This window comes from Ranitomeya imitator, chromosome 3 (genome assembly GCF_032444005.1).
Source record: "Ranitomeya imitator isolate aRanImi1 chromosome 3, aRanImi1.pri, whole genome shotgun sequence".
NCBI classification, from domain to species: Eukaryota; Metazoa; Chordata; class Amphibia; order Anura; family Dendrobatidae; genus Ranitomeya; species Ranitomeya imitator.
Window position 1 is genome coordinate 756,526,603 of NC_091284.1, and position 26,473 is coordinate 756,553,075.

The 26,473-nt window shown below is 41.4% G+C and overlaps 1 protein-coding gene across 3 annotated transcripts in view; it reads left to right on the forward strand.

Annotated features, from left to right (window-relative positions):
• STARD13 (StAR related lipid transfer domain containing 13) overlaps positions 1 to 26,473 on the forward strand; it is a 612,129-nt gene that overhangs the window by 424,997 nt on the left and 160,659 nt on the right. The window contains exon 1 of one of the 3 annotated variants that reach the window (XM_069758985.1): positions 8,634 to 8,935. The exons of the other annotated variants lie outside the window; for them this stretch is intronic. Coding sequence (XP_069615086.1) covers positions 8,776 to 8,935 — 160 coding nt within the window. The 5' untranslated portion in view covers positions 8,634 to 8,775. Of the gene's footprint in view, positions 1 to 8,633; positions 8,936 to 26,473 lie in introns of those variants that run through there. 3 annotated transcript variants of the gene reach the window in all.

Consider the following 26,473-nt stretch of genomic DNA (forward strand, 5'->3'; position numbering starts at 1 on the left):
CTGTTACTGTATAGAGTGATACTATGTCGCCTTCTTCATGTGGTGTAATGTAGAAGTTGTGAAAAATTAAGTAATGTGTTCTGCAAGCGGAGCTCGAGATAACTGTGTTATTTCCTGCAGAGAGAAGTCCTGGCTGGATGAAATGATGGCGGTCTGTGCTGGATGAAAGATGAAGGACTTCACCTAGAGACGTCACTGGTGAGTCAGTGTGTTACCTATACACTGACACTATACACTGTATACAGAGCTCCTGTGTATAATTTGACTAGTGATCACTATATTATCTGTACACAGACACTGCATACTAAGTACAGATCTCCGGTGTATAATGGCACTTATGGTGATAGTATGGTGCTTTTTTTTAAATTACTGATCAGAATTGTAGTATTCAGTCACTATGTGGTGGTAATATGTGGTCTGGACATGGTGTTGTGGTATTTGTTCCTTGTATGTGATATTATTCGATCACTGTGGTGGTAATATGTGGTCTGGTCATGGTGTTGTGGTATTTGTTCCTTGTATGTGATATTATTCGATCACTGTGGTGGTAATATGTCATCTGGTCATGGTGTTGTGGTATTTGTTCCTTCTATGTGATATTATTGGTCATTTTAAAAATTGAAAAATAAATAAAAATATACCTAAATTGTATTGCATATTTTAACAAATATTTAATAGGTTACAGTAGAGTAGGGCCCGGCCAAAAGTGTCTACCGTGTTATGGTGGCGGCTTAAAAAATCTTTTGGCCAAAACAAAAGCTGCCTGCTATGTATGTGATCTGGTGATGGGAACTGTTAATGTGTGATTGGTGAGAAGTGGAGTTTTTCCAAGAGAGAGCGGTGGGACTGTGGACAGTTCGAGGGGTGGAGCCTGGAGGCGGGGCTGGGGTGGAGCCTGGGCGGAGTCTCAAGGGGGCCCCGAAAAAATTTTGCCAGTATGGGGCCCCGAAATTTCTAGTGGCAGCCCTGCGGACAAGTGACGTGTAGTCCAGCTGAGCTGTCCTGCCGGTTTCTGCTGTGCCTCCTAGAGTCCGACACAACCTCAGTCTTCCAGCTACTGGTATCTGTGCTCTGCAGGGAGATAGCTCAGTCGATAGCTATCGACTCAGAGATATAGCTCAAAGATAGCTCACTCTCCTGTGCTCCACACTCCTGCATGCTCTCTACAAACTGTTCTTCTCTCCGTATTCAATCAATTCTGGAGCTGCAGCACCTCTGGCTGCATGGCCCCTCACACGTCCTTCTGCCTCAGACTGTTCCAGTCTGCTGTCTGGCACTAAAGGTACCTTCACACTAAACGACGCTGCAGCGATCCAGACAACGATCCGGATCGCTGCAGCGTCACTGTTTGGTCGCTGGAGAGCTGTCACACAGACCGCTCTCCAGCGACCAACGATGCCGGTAACCAGGGTAAACATCGGGTTACTAAGCGCAGGGCCGCGCTTAGTAACCCGATGTTTACCCTGGTTACCATCCTAAAAGTAAAAAAAACAAACGCTACATACTTACCTACCGCTGTCTGTCCCGGCGCTGTGCTTCTCTGCTCTGGCTGTGAGCGCCGGGCAGCCGGAAAGCAGAGCGGTGACGTCACCGCTCTGCTTTCCGGCCGCTGTGCTCACAGTGAGTGCAGGAAAGCACAGCGCCGGGGACAGACAGCGGTAGGTAAGTATGTAGCGTTTGTTTTTTTTACTTTTAGGATGGTAACCAGGGTAAACATCGGGTTACTAAGCGCGGCCCTGCGCTTAGTAACCCGATGTTTACCCTGGTTACCAGTGAAGACATCGCTGAATCGGTGTCACACACGCCGATTCAGCGATGTCAGCGGGAGAGCCAGCGACCAAAGAAAGGTCTGGCCCTCTAGCCCCGACCAACGACATCACAGCAGGATTCTGATCGCTGCTGCGTGTCAAACTAAACGATATCGCTAGCGAGGACGCTGCAACGTCACGGATTGCTAGCGATATCGTTTAGTGTGAAGGTACCTTAACTAACTAACTTTCCCTCCAGACCAAAATATATATATAGGGGAGCCATCCATAAGCTGGATCAGAGCTCCCCCTTCTGGCCTGGAGTGTGAACATGTTGTATGTTTGTGTATACCTGATAGAGAAGATCTTCCTTCACTTCCAAGCGTGACATCACTCTCCCCGTGAGGAAAGCAATGCCACTGTGACAACCAGGACCCTGCGGCGTCACATTAATACTTTACATTTTTTCAATTATTGAAAAAAAATATTTAGGGGATTGACACATTCCCTTTAAAAACATGAATAGTTCTTTACAAAAATAACAATAATAATAATTTAGCACAATATTATTTGGAATTACCGAATAAATGATGATGTATCTTAGCTCTCCGGAAATTGAATTTTTCTGGACTGTAGATCTTACTGCAAATTACAAAGCAGAGTTTAGTTATGTCCAATATTTATAAGTGCACAGACTGGCGTATGTGTACTTCCCTCTGTGCTCCTGAGGGAAGAATAGTCTTATGGGCACGCGTAGGCACTGGCTTCTCTTACACATCATCCTCTCCCTCGGAGGAGGGTAAAAAGAAGCACGCCTGTGGGAGACTTCATCCACATCCTTCAAGACAGGAGGGCTGGCGATTGCTCGGTGCCTCCTCTCTACCCACACAGACCTGCAACACCCATTGGATCAGATATTAGCGTAGTGCAGGAAGCATTACTAAAGATATTTTCATGGATCTGCAGGAGAGCTGGGGGCTTATATACAAATTGCTGGAGTGGTGTATAAGATTGCTTAAAGGTGGGAAAGGTGGGTAGTTTTCATGGTGACAGGTTCCCTTTAAAGGGAAATTCTGGTGAAACCCACAACTCCCAAATGAAATTTTGTCCAACATTATGTCTGAAGCCAAAACTGTAACTTCAAATAGAGTGACTTCCATATTGACCTGCAGTATTACACAGCATCAGCGTATCATGGGGACTATAGCAGACCGGCATCATCATGTGGGCCCTTCCTGCACCCTGCAAATGACCTGGAGTTACTGCCATACAGTCATTTCTCCGCAGAGTGTTGTGTCAAGATGCCATGTCATTATACTCTCCAGATACCTAGAGCCAGGATTTCGGGAAACAATATGTAAGAAGACTGTTAAATCCCAGATGCTTGTCAGATTTATATAACGGTCCTACAAGGACACTACATGGGAGAATTTGGGGAATTTGAAGAGCGTGGGAAAATAATGTATGGTTAATTTATGAAAGTTCTATAAGGAATAAATACCGGTATATGTGATACTTGTATTATTTGAATGCTGTATGTAGGTATTATTTAGGCATTGCATGGCGGTATAATTTTATACATGCAACAATATTAAATAACACGTAAAGAAGTAAACTAATGGTGAGCAAGGGGACATTACTTTGCTTATTGTTTTGGGACCAATTGTCTTTTAAAACAAGACCTAAATGAGGATTGGCCGGTCTTAAAATGGTTGTCTTACCATCAAATATCTCATTAATTGTATCAGACAGCTGAGAGTCACAGGAAGAGGTGCAGGGAGCCATGTCGTTGGTCCCCGCACCCAGATCGCTGTGATCGGTCAGTTTGGCTATAACATAGTTAACCCCTTCAGTGAACGCCGTAAAAAAAAGTAGCAAACTATCCTTTATCATCATACTACTTGGAAAAAATGAAATAAAATGAGATCTAAAAGACGAATGTAAATAAAAATGGTACCAATGAAAACTGAAATCAAGCCGCCAAACAGCTCCATCAGCGGAAAAATAAAAAAGTTATAGCTCTTAGAATAAAGCGATGCAAAAATAATCATTTTTTTCTATAAAAGCTTTTATTGTGCAAAAGCGCCAAAACATAAAAAAATATAAATGTGGTATCGCTGTAATCGTACTGACCCAAAGAATAAAGTCGCCTAATCAATTTTACCACACGCGGAACTTGGGGGGAGGGGGGAGAACAAAACAATTCCTGAATTGCAATTGCTGGTTTTTGTTCATTCTGCTTCCACAAAAATCGGAATAGAAAACAATCAAAAAAGTAATGTGACCGAAAATTATACCAATAAAAACGTCAACTCGTCCTGCGAAAAAAAAAAAGCTGTCAAATTACTCCGTCAACTGAAATATGGAAAATTATAGCTCTCAAAACATGGGGATGCATAAACGAGTTTTTGCAATAAAAAGCATCTTTAGTGTGTGACAGAAGCCAAACAAAAAATGGTATAGATTTGGTATTGCTGTAATCGCACCAACCCGAAGGATAAAGTCACCTAATCACTTATACCACACGAGGAACAGCGTAAAAAATAAATAAAAACAATTCTTCACCTGCTGTTGATTTTTTCATTCTGCCTCCCAAAGATCGCCATAAGGCTCAGCACACATTTATCCTGTGCTCTGCATTGAGCGCTTACACTGGGGTTTCCGAGTAAATCTTTGAAATATGTGATTCAGATGGAACCTCCAGCGGAAGATCCCCTATAATGATGCAGATGGAGGCACTGTGGACGCCGTCTTGCCTATGATCTAGCAGTGTCTGTCTTTTTAGGATTGTAAAAAAGTGCCATCTGCAACAGTTTTGTGCACCTCTGAACAGAAGTACACCGCTGAACAGAGACCAAACGGTGTCCAGAGTAACTCTGCTGCCATATTATAGTGAATAGATTCCTCGGGGTCTCCTGTGAATCACATCACTCAGAGATTTAGATGGAAACCCCAGAGAAAGTGCTCAGCGTAGAGAACTGGATAAATGTGATCCCAAACGTTATGTTAAATATTCCCAATAAAAGCAAAAGCAAAATGGCTCTTCACACCTCAAAAAAATTCTGCAAATTCTGCACTTCCAAATCCAAATGCCCCAACTCCCTTCTGAGCTCCAGTGTGCATAAACCACCTTTAGCGTCCACATGTTTGGCAGGGGTATAATTTCCAAAATGTTGTCGCTTGAGGGTGGATTCAGCTTTTCTAGCACTTAGGTGCTCTGTATACGGAGTCCGCAAACTATTTTAGGAAAATCTGCGGTCCAAGAGGCAAATAGCACTTTATCTGTCCCAATTCTCGCCGTATGGCTAATCAGTACTGTACATCCACATGTGGGGTATTTCTACATTCAACAGAAAAAAGGACAAATTATGGTGTCGTTGTTGCTCATTCCCCCTTGTGAAAATGTAAAATCTGGGGCTAAAACAAAATTTTGGTTGTAAAAATGTAATACATTTTTCTTCACTGCTCAATGGTATAAAATTCTGTGACCCACCCGTGGTGTTAATATGATCACTACACCCCTGGATTAGTTCATCAAGAGGTGTATTTTGTAAAATGTGGTCACTTATGAGGAGTTCAGCTGTTCTGGCACCTCAGGGGCTCTCCTAGTTGGTCATAGCACCCTCAAACTATAATAGTAAAATCTGCACAGTAATATGGTGCTCCTTACCTTCAAAGTTTTGCACTGTGCCTCAACAGTACAGTAGTTCCAGATTACATGTAGGGTTTTGGCACACTCAGGAGAAATTGCACAACAAACTGAGATGTCTATTTTTTCCTATTAGCCCTTATAAAAATTAAAAATTTGGGGCTAAAACAACATTTCACTGGAACAAATGTAATTATTCTTTCTTCACTGCCCAATAGTATACATTTCTGTGATGCACATGTGGTGTCAATATGATCACTGAACACTTATATGAATTAACTGAGAGGTGTAGTTTGTAAATTGGCATCACATATGAGGGGGTTTCTGCTGTTGGCACCTAAGAGGCTCTGCCAATGTAACATGGCACCCTCAAACCATTCCAGCAAAATCTGAATTAATGAATTCATGATGTCATGATTAAGGGAGCTTAGTCTCCAGAAACGCGTTGAGATTCTTACCCATATGGTTCGTGCTGAAGTCTGTATCCTCTATGCTTAAAGTTTGTGAATAAAGAAAATTATTTTTTACGAATTCGGTGAAGCTGGACATTCTCTTCTTTTTTGGACTTTATACGCCTGGACACAGCGGGTCCGTGCTCCCGAAGTTGGTTTATGCATCACGGGTGAGCTGGTTTATATTCCTTCTTTCCAATATGGTGCTTCTTCCCTTCTAAGCTTTGCACTATGCCTCAAAAGTAGTTTCACCCACATGGGTTATTGGTACAGTCAGGAAAAATTGCACAACAAATTTTGGTGTCCATTGTCTCCTGTTACCCGTGAGAAAATAAAAAATTTAGAGCTAAAGGAAACATTTTGCAGGAAAAATGTAATTTTGTTTTATCTAGTTAGCTCTATGTTATAAACTTCTGAGAAGCACTTGGTGGTTCAAGATGCTCACCACACATCTAGATAAGTTCTTTGAGGGGTCTAGTTTAAAAAGTGATGTCACTTGTGGGGGTTTTCCGCTGTTTAGGCACATCAGGGGCCCTTCAAATGTGACATGGCGTCCGCTCTCAATTAAAGCCAATTTTGTGTTGAAAAGGTCAAACCTTGCTCCTTCCCTTCTGAGTCCTGCCCTGCGCTCAAACAGTGGTTTTCCTCCACACATGCAGTTTCAGGAAAAATTGCACAACATTTTTTTAGATCAATTTACTCCTGTTACCCTTGTGAAAATAAAAAAACGGTGCTAAAAGATCATTTTTTGGAAGAATTTTGATTTTGTTTTTTTTCCACAGCTCTGTGTTAAACTTCTATGAAGCACATGGGGGTTCAAGTTGTTCACCAAACATCTAGATATGTTCCTTAAGGGGTCTAGTTTCCAAAATGATGTCACTTGTGGGGGGTTTCCACTGTTTAGGCACATCAGGGGTTCTCCAAACACGACATGGTGTCTGCTCTCAATTCCAGCCAATTTTACGTTCAAAGCATCAAACGGTGCTCCTTCCCATCTGAGCCATGCTGTGCACCCAAATAGTGGTCTTCCTCCATACGTAGGGTATCAGTGTACTCAGGAGAAATTGCACAACAAATATTGCTGTTCATGGTCTCCTGATACTCTTGTGAATATAAAAAAATGGATCCTAAGTAAAATGTTTGTGAAAAAAAGTTAAATGTTCATATTTTCTTTCCACATTGCTTCAGTTCCTGTGAAGCACCCGAAGGGTTAATAAACTTCTTGAATGTGATTTTGAGCACCTTGAGGGGTGCAATTTTTACAGTGGTGTCACTTTGTGGTATTTTCTGTCATATAGACCCCTCAAAGTCACTTCAAATGTGATGTGGTCCCTAACAAAAATGGTTTTGTACGTTTTGTTGGAAAAATGAGAAATTGCTGGCCAATATTTAACCCTTATAACGTCCTAACGAAAGAAAAAAATGTTTCCAAAATTGATGTAAAGTAGACATGTGGGAAATGTTATTTATTAACTATATTGTGTGAAATGACTCTAACATTTAAAGGCATACAAAGTAAAAGTTTGAAAATTTTGAAATTTTCCAAATTTTGAAATTTGACAAATTTACGATTTTTTCACAAATGAACACAAGTTATACTGAAGAAATTTTACAGTACAATATGTCACAAAATAACAGTCTTGGGATCAGTGGCATCCGTTGAAGCGTTCCAGAGTTATTACCACACAGTGACACTGGTCAGATTTCAAAATTTAGACATGGTCATTAACCTACAAAGTGGTTCGGTAGGCAATCTTAAAGGGGATACCCAGGACTTTGAAAAAAAAAAAACTAAAAATTTATCAAAGCACTAACAGACAGGTAATTGCAATTTACCTGCCTGTTGTGCACGGCGCCATTCTTCCTCGACACAGAAAGGTAACAGACCGCTTCTGCCGGGGATTCAGAAGCCTGTGCTGATGTCACCTCTACAGAGCTTCTTTTCTGCTCCGCTCTGTTGACGGGGCGGAACTCTCAACGTCATTCTGATTGACATCCGGATCCCTGCTGTTAACTGGGCAAGCCGGCTATCAGTCAGAATGACGTCGGAAGTCCCTCCCAGTCACGTCAGCAGAGGCAGCTGAATCCCTGGCAGGAGCGGTATGTGACCCCTCCGTGCCAGGGAAGAATGGCACCGTGCACAACAGACAGGTAACTTAGTTACCTGCCCGTTAGTGCTTAGGCACATTTTTTGTTTTCCCATAAAGTCCCGGATATCCCCTCTAATACTTCTATTATTGAAAGCATTCTTACTTGGCAGCATTATTTCCACAAATGCCTAAAGCTTTTAAAGTTCAGCACTGTGTATATCTCAGATTATTTGTTATATCATAGGAGAGATCAGGATGTCTGTGACCGGAATAAATAATATATATCTCGGCGGTCTATAATTGGAGGACATATCTATGTTTATGTGTAACGTGCACATTTCCTGGAAGCAGTCCTTGCTCTTTGGGGAATGTAACAAGTTCAGATCTTCAATATTCCAGCATTGGCTGATAAAGAATAGAAATACAAATCTGATACTTCCAGGAAGGGGAACGCTATTCAGAGGGGATTCTTCCATGACTACGAAGAGTCATAAAAGCATTACACTTGTAGCCTCCACACAAATGCTCATTGCTTAGTCAGCCCTGAGGTATGTCATTAGAATTGGTGCATTTGTGAAGATTAAACATGTCTGACAGGACTTCAGCCCTGTGTACTCTTACATCACCAGCCGCCTCGCATTGGTCAACATGAGCCACGTGACCTCCTTGGAATCCTGAGTTGTAGCTACTGGCACTCCTCATGTACTTGACGACTTTCCCTTTCTAGCTACTTTGCATGATCAAGTTAGATTTGCAATACCAGGAATTGGAGATCTGGGTAAAAAAAAAAGAAAACGACTGGAAGAATAGGATACTAATTGTTTTTGAGATCGAAGATGTGGGGGCAGGATTCCCCAGCACCCGGCTGTAAGCGTCTGAGCTCTGTGTCACCTGAAAGTCAAGAGTACTATGTGTGCTTTGAAAAAAAAAGGAGGTCTCCCTATAGGATGAGCAGGCTCCTAGCAAGGCAGCAGCTCCTGGCGAAAATTCAGCAAGGTGAGTTGTACCATGGCGCCATCCTCTCGCTTCATTGGCAAATATTTGTTTATTATAATACGCTTTTCATCCCCTCCTTATTATTCCTTGTACTCCGTACGTTTCCAGCGTGTCATTCATCTACGCTCCTTTACTGTAATCATCGAAAAGTAAGTTTAGGATGCCTTTATCGGGAGCTGCAGGAAAGATCTACAGGAAATATTAGTGATATTCGGTAACACGTTTTTATTATTATAATTTCTATTTCTAAAGCTTCCAATCCTAAGTAACTAAATAATATATTTGGGATATTTAAATCTGGTATTTTATGTGTTTATGTATATTTATATATTTTTGTCATTCTTTATCATTTATTATTTACTTTTCTATACATCATTTTGTATTTATTTTGTATTATTTATTGTTTTGTTTTTTTAGTTTGCCATACATGCTGTTTTCAGGAAATATATTTAGAATATGGTAAATTCACACGAGTGTATAAAAATCGTTCAGGGTTTCATATAGAAAAGTCAAAAATTTACTTAACATCCGTGTGTCCCTCAATGTGCAATCCATTTTTTACAGCAGCCGCTATCAATTATTTACAGGGCAAGTTACAGTTTCCTATGTTACAGAATTGGAATGTAGCTGTAAAAATCGGATGCTATACTGTGGCATCCGATTTTTTTTTTATTTTTAACACACCCATAGACTTGAATTTGTGAGTCTCATCCAATTTACAGTACAAACTGGTGCATGCTGTGATTTTTTTCACATGCAGATTCATTCAGTGAAAAAAAAAATCACTCATCTGTATTGTCCCACTGGATGACATTGGTCCGAGTGCATTTGTTTTTGTTTTTTTTACGGACATCACTTGGACCGAAAGTACAGTGTGTACGAGCCCAGAGGGAATAACCCTCTCATGGTTCACACCTGCCATAGTTAAAAATAAAGTGTGTATGTATATATATATATATATATATATATATATGGGAACCATATGGCCATAGGGTTGTTGCCACATACAATATACAATATCAACTCTTCTGCAATGTATTGAGTATAGAAGCACACAGTAGTGATGATGGAGTGTGTGTGTTACTATTTTTGTTGTGGTTTAACCAGACATTTCCTTTAATTATAGAGAGCGTCCTTGACTTGTTTCGGATAGCACTGTTGTTAAGCTGTCAGTGAGATTTTTTCTGTTTGGACATTCTCAAAGCAGAAATTTCTCCGTCTTAGGGCTCATTCACCGTCCGATTTTCCATGTATCAGATAATTCAGATCACACTTTGATCCGAGTTTAATAAGAGTGTGGTCCAAGTGTCATCAGTTTTTCTCATACGTTAAGAAATAATAATAAAAAAGTTTATCCACCTACTCTTTCCTGACAGTCCATGAAAATCGCACTGCAGATGTCACCCTAGTGCGGTCCAATGACCATTGACTAATTTGATCCAATCCTCAGATAAAAATCGAACGTGTCTTTGCAATTTTGCACACATTTCTCAGTCCGTTTTATGGACATGTGAATGGCCCCATAGACTATCACAGGTACGGGTTCTATCCCTGAAAACCATGGAAAGCACTTGTACATGAAAACCGGATCTCTTAATGAGCCCATAGTTCAACAGGGTGAATGGTATCCAGGTATATGTACAGTAGACTATACTGTATCACAGAAACCTTTCAATAAGTATAAAATTATTAAATATAAGGGTCCCTCAAAGAGATTTTGCTTTCAGCTTGGGGTCATAGAAGGAAGTCACCAAAAACTGTTAATAATAATGCTTTGTCTTTACTGAGGACCTGGACTCTGTTCGCACTGCGGCATAGCTTCTGTATATAATGGAAGCCATAAGGCTGTGACAGATCTACTGTACAGTGGATCCAAACAGGTCTATTGGGGTTCTGACAAGTTTTCTGTTGTAGCAGCAAGAATGGCATAGAAAACTGCACCATGAAACCAATGGATGGTAACGTGAACAAGGATGAGTGGATGTGGAATGTGCTTAGAAATAAAAGTTAGTAAAAATCTAAGGTTTTATTTATATTTTTTGAAAGCCCAAGATCGCGGTTGTCATGACTTTGGACGGGGGTGCCCAGCCTTCGTCCTGGTCAGGGCAGGGTTATCTAGGATTGCCTCTCTCTGGCTCTGGGGCAGCTATTTAATGCTGCTTGTTCCTGGGTCAAGTGTCGGTCATACTTCCATTTACTCGGCTTGTGGTCGCTGACCCAGGTTACTCTGTGTAATCGCTGTGCCTCAGTGTGTGTGTGCTTTGCTGTGTATGACCCGATTCTGTCCCCTGACTCCTGCCTCTGTTTTCTGCTCTTTACTGTTCTGTCCTTCCTGGTTGTCTGACTCCTTGGTTCATCTCGGTTGACTCTTGGGTTTTGTCCCTAGTAGCTCACACTCCTCTGGCTTTTGACCCTCGGTTCCCCACTGACGATATTGTTCTCTGTCCTGTGCTCTGCGCTCTCAGCTGTCTCCCCGTCCTCTCGCACGGTAGCTCCGCCCCTCTGCAGTCACATGACTGTCTAGGCTCAGGTCCTGTGCTTACTGCTTCCCTTTTTTCTGGTCCTGTGTGCACTGTGTGGACCCCCTGCTTGCGCCATCTAGGCTTTCCATAGTGACACTGTCAGTGTCACTACAGTGCTCTCTTCACCCAGGTGCTCTGAAAAATGTGACAGTGGCACATAAAAAAACTATGCACATGGATGCGGTCTGTTGCAGCCCACTCCGAAAGGAAGGCCCCTAACAAACCAAACAAAAAGGACTGGTAGAAATGCCTTCCCTTTGCTGAAGCTCAGGGAAAGCCTAAATCGTGTTTGTCATGGATACCTCTGTGCTGCCACTATTTTGTCATGTACCCCCTCTAAGCATGCGACTTGGGGTAGCGCCTGCAAGGGTTAATCTATCTCCCCTCTCTCAATCCAGCGTTCAACCTCTGTCCTATGCTGTAATGGGAGCATAAATCACACACCGACCCAGGCCACACACCCACTCATACACGCTGCCACCACTCACCAAACACACGGGCAATGAGTCCCGGAAATATTACTACTACTGTCTACCACTCATAAGGATCAAACAGTTTAAGGCTATGGATTCTTTAGAACATAGAAGGTTCAACTTGTTAAAGTTTTATGCTTTAATACAAAAAGGTACAGTGCTTACAGTAAAGAAAAAAGGTATAAAAAATATGTTAATAAAAAGACATACAGATATGCAAAACAGTATAAAATAAACAGGAGAAAACTTACAGAAATAGCTAACTTGTATTCTGCTTCTGCTTCCTAAGGGGGGTGAATATGGACTGGATCCCATCAGCTAGGCTGCCCCTCAATCTTTGAACATGATTCTATGTATACAGGCCTAATCTATAGAGCCACCCTGGAGGTCAGATTTCTAGAACAGCCTCTCAAGTTGATATTATAATTGCTTGTTTCTGATTATTATATTATTTTCTCTGAGATTCTTTGTGTAACGTTTCCCACAGATAGATAGTGTCAGGCTGTAATTGACATCTCTCTTCAAAAGAGCTAGAAGGTGTGAAGTGTTTCCCTTTCTTCCTGGTTCCCAGCACGACCCCCTGGCGAGATCGGAGACAGTAGACTGCCTTCTCAAGACACATGTGTTGTGACTTTCGTGAGACCTGCAGCTTCAGGACAGATGCTAAACTACTGCTGGTTACACATGTAAACCTATACATATTTCAATACAGTGTTCCTGGCATCCACCTAGGCTGCCACCCAATTGAAACCAACCAAGCAAAACTAGGAGTCAATCTAGACTGGCTCATGTGCTGAAGGAGGGAAGCCTGGGGTTGTGCATGCGGGAGAGGAACCTGATGGCTAACAAACTCTCCCTTCCCCCTTCCGTTGGGAAGGAACCCGTAAGCGAATTGCTTCCCTAGAAGTCCTTGACGCAGGACACACGTGCAAAAATTACCGTGACACACAGTAAAAAAAAAATAAATTAAAACCCATTAAATAAGGTGTTTTCAGTGTAAAAATGACTACTCCCCCATGGGAATTAAAAAATGTCCCTATCCCTGAAAGTAGGCCTGGATTGAGGCTGTGTCCATAAATAAATGCGAAAATTTGAAGTGCTAGTTCAAATGTGCTGAAATTCAATTGGGGTTCCCACTCTTGGAGCACTTCACACCTTGAGCTTGCAAACTTACCTGACCTAATGGCTTCGATCTTGTGGAGGCCAAGGTTTCCATCGGATAACTATATAAGCCACACAGCATAATAAACAGCACACTAAACCCAGAGTGCATTATGTATCAATCTACTAAGGCAGCACAGGCCACAACTACCTTTTCAAAAGATACTACACTTGATATTAGCCAAAAGGTTTTCTCTCTGCTTGACACAAGTTAGTGTTCTCTGGGTTGGAACCTGATCAGAGCAGTGTGTGAAGGGGTATAGCTGAATGATTATTTCAGTGATCGAGTCTGACACAGCCAATGTATTGACACAGAAAGGGGCTTTAGCTTCTGAGATAAGCTGTCAGCCAGCTTCTTTTCACACACTGCTCTATGTGCCAACACAAGGAACTCTGTCCTGTGTTGAGCACAGAGGCAAATGAGTGGAACCTGACATTTACAGTAGCAGAGCTATGTAAGTATGTTCTAAAGCCTATTTTTACAGTTAGGTATATATATATTTTTTGCCTTAGAAAACACCTATAAACCCTAGGAGGCAGGAAGACCCAGGTGATATGGGCAAGCCGGCGCACCGCATTCACAAGGCTTCCATAATGTCAATACGGTTATCACAATGAACCCAATTAAGGACACTATTGATAATGATAGCGAGTTTTTTTCTGTGTCCAGTTCTCCTTACATCTTGGTATTTTCTTATTCAACGACCAATCACCCTAAACACTAGTGCTTGTGAAAGCTTGATCTGTACATCATAGCTCATTGAAGACGTGCCTCAACAATAACCCTTCTTTCAAAGTCACATGCATACATTACCTGGCATTCATAGCTAAACACAAGCAGGTACCGTGCATGTGACGTTTCCAAAGCCTGTGTGTTCAAACCCATTTTGCAGAGGAACAAACCGATTTTTTTTTAACCTTAATGATCATGGCAAATCATAAACATCTTACTCCTCAAGATGCCACTCATTTACAAACCTTAAAACATTTGCAGAATCAAGACAATTTTACAAACTTTAGGAGCATTTAAGTTTCTACGGCTATCCAGAATTGGAAAATATGTCTTCTTTCTATCAAAAAATAGTGCCACACCGGCACCCATGTTGTGTGTGGTATTGGAGCTCATCCCCATCCTCTGCAATAGAGCTAAGCTACCGAACCAGGGACAACCCATAGAGCTAAGCTACAGAACCAGACACAGCCCATGGACAGGTGTGCTGTTTTTAAGAGAAAATAGCCATGTTTTAATACTAAACAACATCTTTTTGCATCAAGATAAATCTGTAAAGAATCCGGAATATATTTACTTGTTTTTAGAGATTTATTACCCTCATAATATAGCGTACCATACAAATGTTTTACACAGATGTGGAAACAAAGCTGCAAAGTAAGAATGTTTTCAAAAATAGAAGTGTTAATAGTTTATTTTTTTATCAAATAATACAATTTTAAGTAAATGAACAAAAGAGAAATCTAATAAACTCAATGTTTGGTGAGACCATATTTTGCCTTCAAAGCAGCATATATTCTTTTATGTACACTTGTACAGTTTTTTAAGGAAGTTGGCAGGGAGATTTTTCTAAACAACTTGAAGAACCAACATTAGATCTTCTGTGGATGACACTTGGGCAGATTCTTCTGTCTTTTCATGTAACACCTATGGTTATTAGATCAGGGCTCCGTTGGGCCAAATCATCACTTCATGGACTCCTTGTTCTTCTTTATCCCGAGGACAGTTCTTAAAGGGAACCTGTCACCCCGAAAATCGCGGGTGAGGTAAGCCCACCGGCATCAGGGGCTTATCTACAGCATTCTGTAATGCTGTAGATAAGCCCCCGATGTTACCTGAAAGAGGAGAAAAAGACGTTAAATTATACTCACCCAGGGGCTTTCCCGCTGCTGGTCCGGTCGGATGGGCGTCTCTGGTCCGCTGCGGCGCCTCCCATCTTCATTCCAAGACGTCCTCTTCTGATCTTCAGCCACGGCTCCGGCGCAGGCGTACTTTGTCTGCCCTGTTGAGGGCAGAACAAAGTACTGCAGTGTGCAGGCGCCGGGCCTCTCTGACCTTTCCAGCGCCTGCGCAGCGCAGTACTTTGTTCTGCCCTCAACAGGGCAGACAAAGTACGCCTGCGCCGGAGCCGTGGCTGAAGATCAGAAGAGGACTTCTTGGAATGAAGATGGGAGGCGCCGCAGCGGACCAGAGACACCCATCCGACCGGACCAGCAGCGGGACCGACCCTGGGTGAGCATAATCTAACGTCTTTTTCTCCTCTTTCAGGTAACATCGGGGGCTTATCTACAGCATTACAGAATGCTGTAGATAAGCCCCTGATGCCGGTGGGCTTACCTCACCCGCGATTTTCGGGGTGACAGGTTCCCTTTAATGACATTGGCTGTATGTTTGGGGTTGTTTTCCTGCTACAGAATAAACTTGGAGCCAGTCAGACACCTCCCTAATGGTACTGCATGATGGAAAGGTATCTGCTTGTCTGCCTGCCAGCATTGAGGACACCATTAATCTTAAACGAATCTCAATCCCCCAACTTTGCTGAAATGCAGCCCTAAACTCACAAGGAAAATCCACCATGCTTCTCTGTTACTTGCAGACATTCATTGTGTTGCTCTCCAGTACTTTGGCAAACAAACTGCCTTCTGCTGCAGCCAAATATTTCACATTTTGACTCATCAGTCCAGAGCACCTGCTGCCATTTTTCTGCACCCCAGGTCCTATGCATAGGTGAATCACTTTGCCTTGTTTCCATGTTAAAGGTAGGGCTTTTCGGCCATAATTCTAACACAAAGACCACTTCTGACCAGACGTCTTCGAACATGAGTTTAGGTGTAGCTGGGTCCCACTTGTAGATGATTACTCTGCTGGGCATCTTCCAATTTCAAAGGGAAGTATGCATGATGTGTCTTTCATCTACTGCACTGTTTCCTTGGCTGACCACTGTGCTGAATGTTGCCCGTGCTGTCTTCCATGATGAGGAACTAAATATGCAGTAGGACAACAACCCCAAGCGTACAATGTCATTAAAAACTATTTTCAGCATAAAGAAGAACAACATGGAGTCCTGAGAGTGATGATATGGTCCCCAAAGAGCCCTGATCGCAACATCATTTAGGTTGTCTAGGATTAACAAGATTATCAAGAGACAAAGGATTTGCACAAGCGACATCCACAGAAGATCTGTGGTTAGTTCTCCAAGGTGTTTGGAACAACCCCTCTCCCAAGTTCCTTCAAAACCTGGCAGTGTGCAAGTGTCCCTAAAAGAATTTATACTTTTATGCTGCTGATTTAGGTTTCTCTTATGTTCAATCACTTTGCATTTTGTTGATACAAAAAAACTTTTATCGCTAACATTTTTTAAATCATTCTTACTTTGCAGCTTTTTTTTCCACACTCGATTAATACTTCTTCACAGTACTGTACATAGATGAAAAATCTCCTTATCTTGATGGACATTTTCTTCTATGTGTCCCAGCTGTGTTCTGTACTTTGTGCAACCCCAGAAAGAGGAAGTAATATCTGCTCTCAGCATATTTATGATGTTTGTCACCTTTCAACCCATTTAACTGTTGGTTCAAAAAACTAAGTGATACATGTTAAAGGGGTGGTTTGAAACACAAATTAATTTTCATTCTAACGTTCTATCTATTTAATGCCATAATCTAATTGATTTTCTAATATGCTTTAATGAAAAATTTCCTATCCTTCCAAAACTACTCTACCTAGCTGCTTTTTATTTTCCTACTTCCTTTTTGATGATGCTTCATTTGAGAATGACCGTGTATGCTAAGATACTCAAACGAAGCATCACTGCCGCAGACTCTGCCCCCCATTCTCAAAGGAAGCATCATCACTGTCATTTGTTTCAGGGGCTGGACTAGTCCCTGCTCTACTGTGCATGTGTTGATTGCCAATCCAACATATGCTCAATAGATTCTTGTCTCTGTGCGATGTGCACAATGACAGTGCGCTCTCTAGCCGGCTCTTATCAGAAGTAATGAGCCAGCAAGACAGCGCACTGTCAGTGCACATTGTAAGAACACCCCAGTACAGAGATCAGTGCCATCCCCGCAAGTGACATCACCCCCATGGTGCTAGTCTCTGCTAGACAGTTAATCCTCTTTTAATGCACACTGACAGCGTTCACTCCTGCCGACGCGTCACTTCTTCTTGCACATCACACAGAAACAATAATCTACTAAGCATTTGTCGGAATTGACAACCCACACATTCTCAGTAGAGCAGGGACTAGCTAATTTGCACAAGAGCAAAGTATCAAGTGTCTATAATTTTAGGTTGGACATTCCTTAGAGGAAGCCGCTGTAGGAACTATGGGGTGCATGGCACTGAGGCGCACTCTTGTTAATTATGTGCGTTGATCAGGATGCCTCTAATATACACAAATAGCAACCTAAGGAAAGTTTATGGGTAAACTAGTTCTTGCAGGATCAGAGAAATGATGTAGCTAAATTTAAGCTAGCTGATCCCATCTTAATTTATCCCCACTCAATTTATGCCAGTGTTTGCGATTTATAATGAAATATTACTTACTATTATTCAGGGTTAATTTTCATATTTATGCATGGTACATTCATTTTCAAGCTTGAAGAACACCATATGAAGAACCATGTCACATTCGTTCTCCATATGGGATTCGTTCAACTTGAATTATCGTCTTTGCTGCTTAAGTATCCTCCCCTGTTAAATGTGTTTTGTGAAATATCCTTTCATGTTGGGACAACTTGTATTTTAGTTACACTCTTAATTGAATTGAGCCAGTGGCTATTGACCTATGTCACAGCCACAAGGCTCTATTATTGGAAAAAAAATGTCATCACGGGAAGCAGTAACCAAATGCATGAGGCACTCCAGGAATGTGGAGCTTTGCCCTGAAGAAATGGTCACTTTTGTGGTCAGGCAGATCACTATGTGCTCCTGTAATACAGCTGAGCCTGCCTATAGACAAAGATCAGCTCAAAACAAACAAGAGAGCTAAAGGAAATGGTTAATTATGGTTGTTGAGCTGTAAGCGATGTATATAGATTAGTACAGGCGACTTAAGGTACAACCCCCTTTCCAAAAAAAAAGTTTAACAGTGTATGATGTAAAGAAAACAAGAACGCAATGATTTAGAAATCTTTTACAGACATATTTTATCTGTAACTGGACACAGAACACAGATTAGAAGATAAAAATTAACTCATTTGGAAATTGATGGCAGCAGCAAATCTCAAGAATGTTGAAATCGGGTTAACAAAAGATTGGAAAACTAAGTAGTACTAATGAAAAAAAGCTGTAGAGTCAATTTTCTTTACTATGTATAAAAAGAGCACGTTAGAGAGGTAGAGCCTCTCTGATGAAAAGGTGGTCAGAGGGTCACCAATCTGTGAACAACTGCATCTAAACAATATGGAAGAATCTCAGAAAAATGTCAACGTAAATCAACATAAAACTTTGACTATCCCATCATCTACAGTACTTGACATGAAAAGATTCAGTTATTCTGGAGAAATCCGTGCACACAAGGGACAAAACTGATGGTCAATATTGGATGCTTTTGATCTATTGGCCCTGAATTAAAACAGGCATGAATCGCTTATGCAAATCACTGGATAGGCTCAGGAATACTTCCAGAACTCAATGTCTGTAAACACAGTTTGCTGTCCAATTCATCTACATTATAAAGAAGAAGCCATAAATCTACACAATCTAGAAACGCTAGATCAAAGATCATTTATAATGAACTGAGACAAAATGGAAAACTGTTCTGTGGTCAGATGAATCGATTCATTATGGAAACCTTGGACACCATGTCCTTCAGACTCAAGAGGAGAAGGACCATCTAGCTTGTTATCTGCACACCGTTCAGAAGCCTGCACCTCTGATGGTATGGGAGTGTAATATTGACGGTGGCATGAGCAGCTTACACATCTCGAAAGGCTCTATCACTGCTGTGTATTATATAGAGGTTAGAGAACAACATATGCTGCGTCCAGGCACCGACTATTTCAAAGTAGGCCGTGCATATTTTGGAAAATGCTAAACCACATACTGCTTCCATCACACCAGCAGGACTTCATAGAAGAAGCGTTCGGGTGATAACCTGCAGTCCAGACCAATAGAAAACATTTGGTGCATCGTGAAATGAAAAATCCAGCAAACACCTTGTATTGTGGAGCAGCGAGAATCCTACATTAGTCAAGAACGGGACAACTTTCCTCTTCCCAAAACTCCATCAATTGTTCTTACTTCCCAGATGTTTACAGAATGTTGTAAAAAAAAGTAGGAATACTGTACAGGTCATGTCTTCCCTGACTTTTGGAATTCTCGTTCTTTCTTTTCTCAGTTTGGCCCAGACTGCTATCACGACTTCTTGTTTGACTATTTTGCAGGAAATGCTTACTCTAGTCATAGTGCCAGGCACTATGTCCCTGAATACTGCCATACACCAAGCCCCATGAGTGAGTCCAAAATAAACACCCTGTGCTCTCCTTAATATAATAATGCCCCCAGAAAACAAAACGGCCACATACCGTGCTCTCCTTAATTTAATACTGTCTTATCCAGAACATAATACTGCCATAAGATATATTAGTGACTAAACAATGCTACAGATTATGCTCTGATACTTTGAGTCCCTAAAATAATACAATACCAGTGATATAAACAATACTAAACACTGCCGACCTGCCAGAAAAATGTAAAACTGCGGCCTTGTGAGAGAAATGGAACATTCTGTGTTAATAAAGATCGGCCTTGTCCATCGGAAAACCAAACATTTTGTTCTGAAAACTGCACATCGGCTAAAAGTGTTTATAAAAACATCAACCCACCGAATACACTATGGCTGCAAGTAAGATATGACGTCCCAGTATTTACAAGGCAATGGATAGATGATTGACAGCGGAGTCATTAAGTTGAGACAGACTGGTTCCGCGCCAAGGCATTCTCATAATGGGGCAGTCCTACTCTACGTTTTTTATACAGTACAGAGCAAAAGTTTGTACACACCTTCTCATTTAAAGATTTTTCTGTATTTTCCTGACTATGAAAATTGTAAATTCACACTGAAGGCATCAAAACTATGAATTAACACATGTGGAATTATATACTTAACAAAAATGTGTGAAACAACTGAAAATATGTCTTATATTCTAGGTTCTTCAAAGGAGCCACCTTTTGCTTTGATGACTGCTTTGCACACTCTTGGCATTCTCTTGATGAGCTTCAAGAGGTAGTCACCGGGAATGGTTTTCACTTCACAGGTGTGCCCTGTCAGGTTTAATAAGTTGGATTTCTTGCCTTATAAATGGGGTTGGGACCATCAGTTGTGTTGAGCAGACGTCTGGTGGATACACAGCTGATAGTCCTACTGAATAGACTGTTAGAATTTGTATTATGGCAAGAAAAAAGCAGCTAAGTAAAGAAAAACGAGTGGTTATCATTACTTTAAGAAATGAAGGTCAGTCAGTCCGAAAAATTGGGAAAACTTTGAAAGTGTCCCCAAGTGCAGTTGCAAAAACCATCAAGCACTACAAAGAAACTGGCTCACATGAGGGCCGCTCCAGGAAAGGAAGACCAAGAGTCACCTCTGCTTCTGAGGATAAGTTTATCCGAGTCACCAGCCTCAGAAATCGCAGGTTAACAGCAGCTTAGATTAGAGATCAGGTCAATACCACACAGAGTTCTAGCAGCAGACACATCTCTACAACAACTGTTAAGAGGAAACTTTGTGCAGCAGGCCTTCATGGTAAAATAGCTGCTAGGAAATCACTGCTAAGGACAGGCAACAAGCAGAAGAGACTTGTTGAAAAACTAATATAAAGCCCTGATAAAGCCGTATGTTGTAATGGCCAGGCTGAGCGGAGACGTGGTCCTTGTATACAGTTAAAACCAGAAATTTACATACACTATATAAAAAGACACCTGCATGTTTTTCTCAATATCTGACATGAAATCAAAATAAACCTTTCCCGTTTTAGATCAATTAGGATTACCATAATTATAAATTTTTGCCAGATGCCAGAATAATGAGAGAGGATGTTTTACGGCATTTTTATTATTTACTGCAAAGTCAAAATTTAAATACATTTCATTAGTATTTGGTACAATTGCCCTTAAACTGAATGACTTGGGTCAAACATTTGGGATATCCTTCCACAAGCTTTTTACAATAGTTGGTTGGAATTTGGGCCCATTCCTTCTGACAAAACTGGTGTAACTGATCCAGGTTTGTAGGTCGCCTTGCTTGCACCGGCCTTTTCAGCTTTGCCCATACATTTTCAATAGGATTGAAATCAGGTCTTGTGATGGCCGCTCCAAAACATTGACTTTGTTATCCTTAAGCCACTTTGTTACCATTTTGACAGTATTCTTCAGGTCATTGTAAATTTTGAAGACCCATTTCCACCCAAGCTTTAACTTCCTGGCTGATGTCTTGAGATGTCCAGTATTGCCACATAATCTTCTTTTCTCATGATGCCATCTATGTTGTGAAGTTTACCAGTCCCTCCTGCAGTAAAACAACCCCACACCATGATGCTGCCACCCCCGTGTTTCACAGTTGGGATGGTGTTCTTAGGCTTCCAAGCTTCTCCCTTTTTCCTCCAAGCGTAACTATAGTCATTATGCCCAAAAAGTTCAATTTTAGCTTCATCAGACCACAGGACATGTCTCCAAAAATTAAGGTCTTTGTTCCTGTGTGCATTTGTAGACATTAGTCTGGCTTTTTTATGTTTCTTTTGGAGTAATGGCTTCTTCCAGGCAGAGTGGCCTTTCAGCACTTGTTTCACTGTGGCTATTGACACAATGTTACCAATTTCCACCATCATCTTCACAAGGTCTTTTCCTTTTGTTCTTGGGTTGATATGCACATGTCGGTCCAAAGCACGTCCATCTCTGGGACACAGAACCTGTCTCCTTCCTGGGCGGTATGATGGCTGGACATTCTCATCTTGTACATTTGTACAGATAAGTGAGGCACCTTCAGGTATCTTGAAACTGTACCCAAGGATGAGCCAGATTTGTGCAAGTCAACCATTCTCTTCCTGATATCTTGGCTGATTTCTTGAGATTTTCCCATGATGCTCAACAAAGAAGCAGTGTGTTTCAGGTGTGCATTAAAATACATCCACAGGTGTGTCTCTAATTAACTCAGATGTAGCCAAAAAACCTATCAGAAGCTTCCAAGCACATAACGTCATCATATGGGCATTTCAGAATTGTTTAAAGGCATAGTAATTAATGATGAGCGAGTATACTCGTTATTTGAGATTTCTTGAGCACGCTCGAGGGTCCTCTGAGTATTTTTTTGTGCTTGGAGATTTAGTTTTCCTCACCTCAGCTGAATGATTTACATCTGTTATCCAGCATAAGTACATGTGGGTGTTGCCTGGTTGCTAGGGAATCCCCACATGTACTTATGCTGGCTAAGAGATGTAAATCTTTCAGCTGCAACAATAAAAACTAAAACTCCGAGCACTAAAAAATACTCGGAGGACACCCGAGCGTGCTCGAGAAATCTCCAGTAACGAGTATATTCGCTCATTACTAATAGTAATCTTAGCGTATATAAACTCTTGACTTTGATTAATTATTCCAGCATTTGGCAAATATTAATATTTATGGTAATCCTAATTGAACTAAAATGGGAAAGGTTTATTCTGATTTCATGTCAGATATTGAGATAAACATGCAGATGTGTCTTTTTATATAGTGTATGGACACTTCTGGTTTCAAGTGTATGAGGCTGTTGTCATCCAAGTTTTCGAATAATGTAAACTGCATCGACATTTACTGGTAAATAATCATTAAAGGGAAATTGTTACCTGCTTTTTTTTTGCTCCCTCATCTGAGACAAGTGTGATCTATGGGCAGAAACCTTGATTCCAGCAATGCATCACTTACTGGGCTGCTTGCTGCAGTTTTTATAATATCCCTGTTTTATCAATTGTAGATCTAGCAGTTGTCTGTATAACCCAGCTCACACCACTGATTAGCAGCATTATATGTACACTGTGCATAGGCTGTCAATCAGTGATGGGGCAGGGTAATACAGATCTCAAGAATATGGAGGACTACATGGTTTACTAGTCGTCTAGTAATAATTTACTGCTGATAAAAACTTGATATCAAAACTGCAAGCAGCCCAGTAAGTGACACATTACTCAAATCAGGATCTCTATCTAAATTATGCTGCCTTTAGATTAAGGGGGAAAAACCTTGTGACCGATTCCCTTTTAGAGACCTGAATTTCTTATAGGGAATCTGTCACAAGGTTTTCTCTCTTTCATCTGAGAGCAGCATAATATAGGGCAAGTGAGCCTGATTGCAAGGATGTCTCACTTACTGGGCTATGTTTTGCTGTTTCAATATAACCATGTGTTTTATCAGCAGAAGATTATCACTACAGGACTAGGTCTGGTGCAGACCAGTCAGGCCAATCTGCATAACCACGCCTCCACCACTGATTGGCAGCTTGCTGATAACGTACACAGGTAGCTGCCAATCAGAGGTGTGGACGGAGTTATACAGAGCTCAGCATTCTGAACACTGGTACATCTACAGCAGAGAAAACAGGGATTCTATTGAAACAGCAGCAAGCAGACACATCGCTGGAATCGGGGTCTCTGTCCCTACATAATGCTGCTCTCAGATTACATAGTAAAATCTGGTGACATTCCTTTTTATAGATCAGAGTCCCAGACATAACATTCCCACCTATCAGACGTTTATGGATGGGAATGTCACATTAATATTGGTCTAGAGAATGTATGAGAGACCAGAATGAATTATGCAGGGCTCTTGTGCTTGGCGGTCTCTGGGAAAATTAGATACATTTGTTAGGGAGGATCAGGAACTGGTGATGTATGAAGGATGCCAGCCGGGTGTGAAGGAAGGAAACTTGTGTAATTGCAATGTTTGTAAACAAGACGGAAACTTATGACTAATAACAGTATTAAACTCATCTTCCATGTAAATATCTTAAAATAATACCTGTCAGCAAGCCCATAGTGACCTTTATACAGAACAGGTAAAATATACTAAGGGACCCAACGACAGGACGCCTTAGACTAAATATTGTAAAAAAGAGATGTTGGAACTACTATATATAAAGCTAGTGCAGACATAACGTGCCCCCGATGGTCAGCAACCATTGCTCATTGCCACGTTTTGCCTGCACAGTTTTTCATTTACTATATGACCCTCAGTGGGTGGTAAAAGCTTGAAAAGAATACAAGCAATGGTCGATGACCATCTATGTAAAGATCTGGAGGATTTCTGCCCCTAGGTACAGAAGTGTCCCACCCTAAGGACTGTAAGAGTCATGGGGACAATCCACTGCTCAGAGAAGAGGAGCTACAAAGAATTGCTTGAGGCTATGTGCACACGTTCAGGTTTTTTCGCGTTTTTTTTCGCGTTTTTTCGTGGTAAACTCATTAAAAACGCAGACATATGCATCCTATCATTTAGAATGCATTCTGCATGTTTTGTGCACATGATGCGTTTTTTTCCGCGAAAAAAACGCATCGCGGTAAAAAAAAAGCAGCATGTTCATTAATTTTGCAGATTTTCTGCGTTTTTCCCGCTATTCTATGCATTTGGGAAAAAACGCATAAAAAACACACCAAAAACGCGTGAAAAACCCTGTAAAATCGCGGTATAAACGCACGCGGATTTCTGGCAGAAATGTCCGGTTTTTGTCAGGAAAATTTCTGCAAGAAATCCTGACGTGTGCACATATCCCAAAAACACAAAGTGTGAGCATAGTCTATGTCACAAACTTTCTAAATTCCTATTGTGCCAAGTACTCCATATTTATTCTATGAGCTTTTGGCTTTTGCTGCTTCCTTCCACTTCTCTCATCACATCTTGACGTTACAGATGAGATCTCTCTACATTTGGACTGTCTTATTCCGCGGGTCCCATAAGATCAGCACATTCATTTCTCCAAATAGCGGGGAACATTCCGATCATCTGTTTCACTTCATTTTGTGCTGTTCTTGCCCCACTCACAAGCTGACAGCTGCACTCACAGGGCCGGTTATAACAAAGACTCACTATGACCCTAATGATAAGCACCTTACACATTAATAATACTACTGAAAACTGGAAAACATGTTTGACTGCCAGTGATGTGTTTGTGAACTTGTAATGCTCCTGATGTGCCATACCCCGGGCTCCCAGGACTGGGCGAGGCTCTGTTTGTTCTACTTATGAAACAGTCATGTCAAAAACTCGACTGAAAATGTTAATAATTAATCACATCCTCTGAAAAGCAAATAAGAAGCAACTGTCCAAATGTCTGTCTCCAACATTCACCTTGAACGGCAGGAAAACCGCGCTGAAAACAAAGAGAACATCTTACACACGTGTTTTTAACATGTCCTATATGAAGATTTCTGCCTTCGAATGTTATACATCAATTGTTAAAGCTTACCTGTTCTACATAAATATGGCAGCTTATATGGAAAGGTTTGCCAGGAATATGAGGATCATATGACTTATTTCCTGTGTTTTTCACTTGTTTCCTTCAGCAGCCTCTATCTCTACTTTTTTTTTTAGTTCTCTCCGAACTATTGGGTGGAAACGATCTGCCTTAAAGGGGTTGTCCAGTCCAAATCAATGAGTCTGCAATCACTCTGTGTGACTGCAGAGTTAGGATTCTTCTGTGCACTGTGGGGATTCAATGGTTTCCGATCAGGGATGAATGAATTATGCATGCCTCCGGCCAGTGGGCACAGCCTCGCTCTCCATACACAGAATATGGCTCGAGTTCGTGCCCACCGACCAGGAGTAGGTGTAACTCATACACACCCTCCAGTCCCAGGTCAGAAGCCAGTGAATTCCCGCAGAGCACAGTTTGTGACCTGGGTGGATTCATAACTCCTCAGTCACACAGAGTGACCGCAAACTTATTGATTTGGACAACCCCTGTCTCCTATAGACAATGTACAGACACCGAGAAATTCCTGCTCTTTATTTACCGTAGCACACGGACAGAAGCATCAGCATGGAGGATATCATAGTAACATAGTTATTAAGGTTGAAGGAAGACTTTAAGTCCATCTAGTTCAACCCATAGCCTAACCTAACATGCCCTAACATGTTGATCCAGAGGAAGGCAAAAAAAAACCATGTGGCAAAGAATTAGCTCCACATTGGGGAAAAAAATTCCTTCCCGACTTCACATACGGCAATCAGACTAGTTCCCTGGATCAACACCCTATCAAGGAATCTAGTGTATATACCCTGTAACATTATACTTTTCAAGAAAGGCATCCAGTCCCCTCTTAAATTTAAGTAATGAATCACTCATTACAACATCATACAGCAGAGAGTTCCATAGTCATCGTACTGAGCAGTGTGGCTG